The sequence below is a fragment of the Mycetomoellerius zeteki genome, unplaced genomic scaffold, assembly GCF_001594055.1.
Source record: "Mycetomoellerius zeteki isolate Tzet28-1 unplaced genomic scaffold, Tzet1.0 scaffold155, whole genome shotgun sequence".
NCBI lineage: Eukaryota > Metazoa > Arthropoda > Insecta > Hymenoptera > Formicidae > Mycetomoellerius > Mycetomoellerius zeteki.
Window position 1 is genome coordinate 2,896,879 of NW_017256500.1, and position 8,475 is coordinate 2,905,353.

At 34.0% G+C, this 8,475-nt stretch overlaps 3 protein-coding genes across 4 annotated transcripts; 1 reads left to right on the plus strand and 2 right to left on the minus strand.

The window, feature by feature from the left end:
* Positions 1-1,054: 1,054 nt before the first annotated feature.
* mago (mago, exon junction complex subunit) lies at positions 1,055-1,702 on the minus strand. The gene has a single exon (XM_018444865.1). It carries the CDS (start codon positions 1,575-1,577, stop codon positions 1,137-1,139), a length of 441 nt encoding a protein of 146 aa, XP_018300367.1. The 5' UTR covers positions 1,578-1,702; the 3' UTR covers positions 1,055-1,136.
* Positions 1,703-2,792: 1,090 nt separating this feature from the next.
* LOC108720686 (synergin gamma) lies at positions 2,793-6,133 on the plus strand. Its single transcript, XM_018444810.1, has 6 exons — positions 2,793-4,333; positions 4,435-4,813; positions 4,897-5,060; positions 5,149-5,290; positions 5,414-5,556; positions 5,722-6,133. The coding sequence occupies exons 1-6, from the start codon at positions 3,209-3,211 to the stop codon at positions 5,938-5,940; spliced, it is 2,172 nt and encodes a 723-aa protein (XP_018300312.1). The 5' UTR covers positions 2,793-3,208; the 3' UTR covers positions 5,941-6,133.
* Positions 6,134-6,200: 67 nt separating this feature from the next.
* Positions 6,201-8,212, minus strand: spt4 (Transcription elongation factor subunit spt4). Of its 2 annotated transcripts, none has more exons than XM_018444945.1 (5): positions 8,099-8,212; positions 7,794-7,894; positions 7,326-7,432; positions 6,961-7,016; positions 6,201-6,441 (listed from the first exon to the last, which is right to left on the minus strand). In XM_018444945.1, the coding sequence occupies exons 2-5, from the start codon at positions 7,860-7,862 to the stop codon at positions 6,323-6,325; spliced, it is 351 nt and encodes a 116-aa protein (XP_018300447.1). In that variant the 5' UTR covers positions 7,863-7,894; positions 8,099-8,212; the 3' UTR covers positions 6,201-6,322. The 2 variants fall into 2 exon arrangements, with proteins under 2 accessions (XP_018300447.1, XP_018300446.1); XM_018444944.1 differs by having other exon boundaries at positions 8,087-8,212.
* Between the last annotated feature and the right edge of the window lie 263 nt (positions 8,213-8,475).

An 8,475-nucleotide genomic window follows, 5' to 3' on the forward strand; every position in this document is an offset into this window, starting at 1 on the left:
TTCTTTATTTCATGGAAAGGAAGGAAACGAAGGATTTTGATTGGTACATTTTCTTATGCATTACGTATTATGCGTTATGCAAAAGTCTGTGCTCCCCGCTTTAAGCCTATGGCACATACAAAAACGTAAGGCCGTAAGACATAATCAGTAAGCGAATTGGCCAATCATGATAGAGACCGTAAGGCCAGTAGCGAATCCAATCTTACGATTTCTTTACTGCTTACGTATTACGGCCTTACGTTTTTGTATGTGCCATGGGCTTAACGATTTCTTTACTGCTTACGTATTACGGCCTTACGTTTTTGTATGTCCCATGGGCTTTATGACATTAAAAACATCATTTTGACACAAAATAATAAATAACATCTTACTACTTAGAAATGATATAATATTGCAAATTACTTATTTGAGTGTTAAACGCACAAAAAAAACAGTGTTCTTAATATTTAAAATAAATAATTCAGCTTCCGATATTAAAGATGTATTTTTTAACAAAATACAAATTTTTCTATATTATATTTAAAAATAGGAAAGTTTGAAGGCAATTTAGACCTGGATCAAACATTTTAATAAGAAGTGGACGTGTTTTTAAAAAATAATTAAGATAAAAAATAAGAAAATTTTCACTTATATATAAAATTACATTATTAAATATATTGATCTTATTGAACATATGCAACATTCATTTTTACACAAAAAGTATAAATTTTCAGTTCCAGTTATTTTTTGAGAGATTATATGTATATAGGTATATATATTTTAAAATGAGATCGATTCTGTATCTTAAAACGAGGTGAAAATTACAAAAGTGAGCGAATTTACTAGAATACTGATAATTTCATCAGTCAACACCTAACGAATTTGTTCACTTTTGTGATTTTTATTTCAAGATACACAATTGATCTTTGTATGTACATCTGATACATTCTTAAATTTCATTTCGTTTCATTCTTTAAAGGTTATATAATTCACAAAAAGATGAACGCAATTTAATTTCTCTTCCAAGATCACCCGAGTCCGATTGATTTTTGTGAATGGGTAAAGCACAGACAAGTACAAATAACTACGTGTATTTTATTAAAAATAGAGAAGCAAGGGGATTATACAGAAGTCTTTGGATAAAACATCAGTGTCGTTTATATGGGCTTAATCTTGAAGTGCAGTCCTATCAGAGAGAACACCAAACATTTGAGATCCTGCACGAGATAGTAGAAACATCGCAAACCCTCCGGATCCCGCGACTGGTTCACGTCCAGGAGAGAGCCAGTCTTGGAGGTGGTGAACGATATGTGCTCGTCGCCGATGACGATCTCCAGTTCCTGGCGTCCGACGCGGTCAGGTTGTGGCCAGAGCGAGTCGTCTTCCTGCATGATCTCCGAGTCCTGGATAATGCGCTTGAGCTCTTCCATCACACACTGATGCACATATGCCTCTTTGCGAATCATCGTGTCGTTCTTGTAGTTGGAGTTGTTGGCGTAGCGCAGCTTGCCGTCCGGCCGGAACTCGAATTCCAGGAACTCATGCCCAAACTTGCCCTTGTGGCCGACGTAATAGCGTATGTAAAAGTCCGTCGACATTCTCACTGCTGGTTATATCGTTCAGCAATTACAATCAGTAGCGGTGAAACGTCAAATGTTCAAGTTTTTTACACGAGACGTTCTTCTAATGGCTTCTAGCAATCGACGTCCGCCATTACTAAACATTAAACCGTTTTTTCATGTGGCGAACTTGGTAAGCTATTCGATATTATTAGGGTCAATTTCGATGTATCGATTGACACGTGATTGGTTATCGTAAAATTAGCATAATGACGTATTTATATAAAATAATGTATAAAATTATATTTATATGAAAATTATATATAAAATTATATAAGTCTGGGAGTTCGGAATTTAAGGATGTATACACCCGTATTTTTTAACAAAATGAAAAGATTATGAAAAAATTACAGATTTTTTAATATTGTATTTATGTATGTGTGAAAGTAATACAAAGTTTGGTAGCGATTTAAAATCTGAATAAAAAAATATTTCAATAAGAAGTAAACATATTTTTAAAAAAAGTGATTGGTCAATTTTCTACTTAAGACCCTACGACCGCTACGACTTCTATTGTAGACCCCGCATTATTTAAATTATATATAAAATTGTATTGTTAAACATATTAAATATATATTAATTTTATTGACCTGTTTCATATGTATCTAACATTCATTTATATGAAAAGTATTATAGGAAAAGTAAAATTTTCCACTTTCTGTAATTATTTTTTACAGAGATATTTACTGATATATCCTTAATTACCGATTAATTCAAGACTTATTTATTTTTGCTAATCTAGATTAAGCAAAATTGCTTACAACGAAATTAATTTCCAACTAAAATTTATTGTTTATCCTAATCTAATTTTTTTTAATCTATTAAACAACAAAAAATTATTAATTCCATGTTAGTAAAATAGTACTGACAATAATAAGTTAATCGCCAATTTTCAGAGTTTGGTCATCATAGTCAGCAAAAAATGGTAAAAACCGTAAACAAAACAGTCTTAATAAATCCGTTTTACTTGTGTTTTATAACATTTTCTGAAACAAAATGTGGTATATTTGATTGTTTGAAAGACAAAAAGTGAAACACCGTAAAATAACAAATTTCAATCAGGTTTGTTCCTTGTAGCTGAATTTTTTTCCCTCTTCAATTTTTCTTATCTATTTTTTTAAGTGAGATGGATGTATATTTAGGCGCTGGAGAAGAAAGAAAGATCAAGAAATCTGGAGTGCAGAAAGTGTATGTAAAACGAACGAATCCAAGAAAATTAAAGTACACTGTACTGGAGTCAGGAGTAGTAGGGCTGGTGTCTCAAGGGACTAAAGGGGTGAAGGGACTAGTACCGAGATCGACGTCTGTCGACGTCACTCTCGTCAGTTGACGTAAGGGCGAGTTATAAACGCGTTCCGTTGCATGTTTATCGCACGGTAAGCACCAGCCATGTGGAAAAAGGGTAACGTTCGCACCACGAGTCTCGGGCATTCGTGCGACCGATGTTAAAAAGACGCTCGACCAGCTCCTCTTTGTAATGCCAATATCAATGTATGTATCAAGCTAGCAGTCTGAACGATGGGCTCATGTTGCTCGACGAGTTCACATAATCCACAGGCGACGTTCGTAGCAGGGTGAGATTTGCCGTCCGAACCTCGTCGCGCAAGAACATGAATAAGAGTCACGCGAATAAGAAGTTGAACCAGCTGCCGAGTTGGCTATGGACCAACTCGACCACCTTGCCGCCGGTTTACAAGATGGTCTGGGAGGCGGTGCGGGAGGATCGGGTCAGGTCGAACGGCATGCAGACCGAGCTGCTCGTCGACACCAACAAGGTGTTCCCGTTGTTGCTTACCAGCCAGTTGCCTACGGAGGTACTCGGTCACATATGGAGCCTGGCAAACCAAAAGTATGCTGGACAGTTGACTGAGCAAGAGCTGTATATTGTCCTGGCTCTCGTGGCGGCTGCTCAGACGTCCTACACCTTCAACAGTCTTGATATACTGCATTTGCTCCCTTTTCCACCAACACCTTATCTAAACATAGAATGCCTGATGAATTTGCAGCCTACAGCGCAGGCAAATGCACTAAAATTTCAGCACTATGATGAACCCAGTAATATGGGTATAGAAGGAAAATACATTCCTGACATTAAGGGAAAAACTAAAGCTAGAACCCAAGTAAATACAGTGCCTGATGCAAATATATCCTTCTCTGGCAGTACGTCTGGAAAATTATCTTATTCCGATAGCAAGATTCAGGTGCCTGGTATAACTGGGAGTAATGTCAATAATCTGTTCAAAGATGTGAAACAAAATCTGCGTGTTCAAGTTGATGTTCCGTCTGTATCATCCTTCGACGAGTCCTGTGATGAATTTACAGAGTTTCAAAGCGCTCCGATCCCCAGTGTTTCCACTATGCCAATCTGGGACAGCAAACAAGGTTCCGCGATTGGTAGCAGACTCGCTAATCATAATCTAGGAGTGAAGAAAACAGTTGACAAAATCAAGAAAACTACTGTTGGAACAAAAGCCATACATATTAATCCACAAATTCGTACATCTGCACCTGCAAGTTTGCCATATCAAAGTAAAGATCAGCCCATAGTAGAATCCACATCTAATGTGTTTCCTAAATGTGGAATAAAGAATCAGTCCAAAACAGTAATACTTAAGGACACTGTGATTAGAAATAGCGACATGCCTAAAGATTATAGCGATAGTTTTAATAGTCTGGCAGGTATGGCAGAGCCTGTCAGCAGCGAGATATTACCTAAAGTGGAATTAGCATCTAAGGTAAATAACAAGCTTGTCAATTATGTAGCAAGTATATCTTTATGTCTGTACAAGTATAATGTCAATATGATTTTTGCTGATGTATATAAATTTATCTGTAGGCCATTACAGTAGAAATGTCTGATTCTGTTCAACAAGATTTAATGAGTTTACAACAAGTCGAAGATAAATACAGTGCGTTGCGTGAACTAGTTCAAGAAACGTCCGTCGTAAACGATATGAGCTTAGATTTAACTTTTAATAATCAATCGGCTGATGAATTCGGGGAATTTATGTCGGCAGAACAACCATCTAATAATCCCACGATGTCAGATGCTTTGGATATTGAAAATTTTAGTATGTTTGCAGATTTTGAGTTTAAAACGCACGCTAACGCTGATAATAATAATTTAGCAGATCTGAACTTTGTATCTGAAGTATCTGAATCGTTTAATAATCTAAAACTTGATGATGGAATTGAAGCACAATTTGTAGAGACAGGTTAGTGCTCTCATTACTCGCGACAATTTTATTTTCGCTTATGTGTCATTTTGCTTGAATCTAGTAGTATATATTATTCTTAGGAAAGAATGTTCAAAAAGAGGATGCTATTTCGATAAATAGTATAGAATTGATTAGTGGTCCATCCGAAGCACTGCCACGTTCTGGATCTGTGCCTAGCTTAGATCTTAAATCATTTTTGCCTTCTAATGTAGAGGAAGAACAAGTTATAGAAGCTCCACAGCAGGTAATCGCGTGCAATTGAATTGTCAGGAAGTTGAGATATAGAGCGAATTATCGTTTGATATTTACTATCAAGTGTTTCTCTGTTGCAGACCGTGTATTGGGAATGGAAACAATATATGGAAAGTTGTGTTTTATTATTGCAAGTCGCAGCCAATATATTTACCAATATCACGTCAGAATTAGTTCTGCATGAAGTTTTAAATTCAGCCCAGGGATATAACTTTCTTTGCCGTAAGTATTTGTTTCAGTAATATATTTTACTTAATATAATATTAGACATGTATGTACTATCTATATTATTTATTCATTACAAATAATAAAACCATAAAAATATAAAATATATTTTGTCATTAGAATTAGCTGAAGTTGCAGCTGTTTGTAGACGTGTTAATTTTTCATATAAAGAATTGGATATAAATATTATTGGGTTTGATGACCTTTTAATGGACATTGATCGGATCTGGGCTGAAATGGAACCTTTTTATGCAAACATACCAGTAAATATTGCCTAAATGAACTATTAATATCTTTAGATATTAATGCTGTTAATATGTTTACATGTACAAATGTAAAGACACAAATGTAAAAGAAATATCCTTTTTTTCTCTAATATCCATTTTCAAACTTTTATAATATTATACATTTGTATTAATATATTTCAGATCGTCACTGAACTACCAGCTTGGCCATTACATCAAGGAGAATGTATATCTTGTTCCCTATGTTTAACAGTTATCACGAGTGGTCGAGTTGTATATAACGATAATAATTATCATGTAACATGTGCAAATTTATGGCTCAATTGTGTAAACAATCAGTTGCCAGTAATGCGATATTCTTTACTTTGTCAATCGACTATATGTCCAGGAAGCCACATTTAAATGCTAATCTGCCCGTTGAAAGGTTTTCAAACTCAAAATAAAAATATGCTATTCAGATCTTATTAAGGTAAATAGGGGAACTTGGCATAAAAGTGATCTTTAAAAATGGAGTTCTGATACAATTTGCATTTAATATAATGAAAGACACATATGTATATAAACAAAGCAAAGTGCAGATTCGATGTTCATTAAAATCGTTTATTATAGAGACTTATACTTTACAAAAATTCTTAATATAACATAGTTATACGATTAAATTAGCAAAAATATTTATATATTTAGCTTAACAAAATGAATAATGATCGTATTTCAATTGATCTAATTCTAATGCAGTATTAAGAAAAGTTCAATATTTACATTTTAAATAAAAATTTCTATATAATTAACGTTGACTCGTGTCGCGTGGCCTATATACTATTCCTCTGCTCTTCATTTCTCTGATGACACCAGCTGGTAATCGTCCTGATACTGATATGGCATAGACGCCCTTACAAAAACGATCTGAAGAAAATAGAATCTCGATATTAACATTGGCCACTCTTGACATAATTATGTATACATATATATATAGACTGAGATACAATTTTAATTCTGAAAGTGTTTGCGAAAATAGCATTCTACTTAAATAAATCTTTATAATATATATACGCACATAAGTATGTTCCTAGATAAATACATACTGGCATTTGTAAGAATAATATGTCTGTATAAATGTATTATACGTTTAAAATGAAAATCTCAGAAATAAATATATTTATTAAAATATCTAAATACATATTATAAATAATTTTAGAATTTATAGTCTTCTCAGTGCCTTCTATGCACTTTTAATTTTTAGGAATTTTATTCTTTTTCTATTGATTTACTACATACACATAATTTTGAAATAACAAAATATTTTAAAAAATTCTTGAAGTACAATCAGAAAATTATATATATTACAATTATATATATTAGTAATAATTTGTAAAAGAATGTTAATTACTTGAGTTATATTAGTGTATTTATTGTAATACTTACTTATTCTCTGCCACTTGGACACCCAACTATCTTCTGGACTCATTAATGCGATCACTCTAAAATATAGAAAGTAAAATATGTACAGAGAAAATAAATACATAGGAAGAAATCATTTTTTTATTTCTTCATAATATAATTATTTATTAAAACAAGACATTATTTTAAACTGTTAGCCATTAAAATTAGAGAAACAAGTAAAAAATTATATTTAAAATATCACTAACATCTTACAGTGTACAACAAATTCTCAATAACTTTTGCTCATAGATACAAAAAAGCTAATATTAAATATTCACAAAGCTGCTAATGTACACTAAAAAAAAAGTCATTCTTAGCCAACTGTACATCTGTTATTAGTGTATTACCCATCAAAATTGGAACTCGTGCAGTCAAAAACATTATCCTTATTGTTCTTCATACGAAGAAAATCATCACAGTTGTCACATCCATCAAATTCAAATTGGTCAAAAGTCTGTGAAGTAAAAATATAATTGCATTCATTCTAATATATAAGGTGTCTTCCATTTATGGACACAAATCGACATAATATCGTTCTATCTTTCTTTGCATTCTATGAGTAATGAACAATACTTGGGTCCACCTTTGTTACTAAGGATGCGTTGCACTAAACGTTCACAATGCTCCCGCGTGTATCATTTCATCTTTGTCTAATATTTGATGACAAGAAGGATGATACTCGAGAGTGTGAACGTTAAGTGGAACGCACCCTAAATGGAAGGTATCCATAAATAAGTTCTGTAGATGTTACAATAATAACCTGGTTGAAGGGCTGATCATATTGTAATGCAACATAAGATTTATGAAATACCCACCTTAATCAAAGAGCATACCAAACACGCTCTTAATCCACGTAAATCTTTCGGTACGGTCTCCATTGACATCGTCTCACAACAATATCTCACGATAATTACAACTATTACAAGTGAGGAAGATAGTTCGAATTACTTTGAAATTAAAGTAATAAAGATAGTTACAAGTATAAAATCTCTTTGCAATATGTAACGACGCGAAAACAGATAAACTGCTGTTGACAGCCGTTAACAGCCGTTTAACTAGTTACTAGTTTAGTAGTGTTAGGTTAGAGTTACGTTCTAGATCAACGCACCAATCAACGTACTAGAATGTTCATTTAACCGCGGATACCATCATCATCCACCACCAGCCACCATCGAGAAGTGGCTACGTTTACACCGTGCATTTAGGCCGCGGCTTATACAATAGATGTCCTTGTTTATCCTGTAGGTTAAACAAAGATACCTATCGTATAGGTCGCGGACTAAGCGCACGGTGTAAACGTAGCCACTGACCGAGACTGCTAGGCGCGGTCCACTTGACGCTACAAACGCTTCGAAGCATTGGCCGCGTTCAGCAGACTCAACAGTTTTGCAACCGTTTTTTGATTATCTGCTGAGATAGGACCATTCTTCTAGATCTAAAAGTATGATCCAATTAGCGCGAAGGAAACTTCCAACAGTTGCAAAACAAACGTTCTGC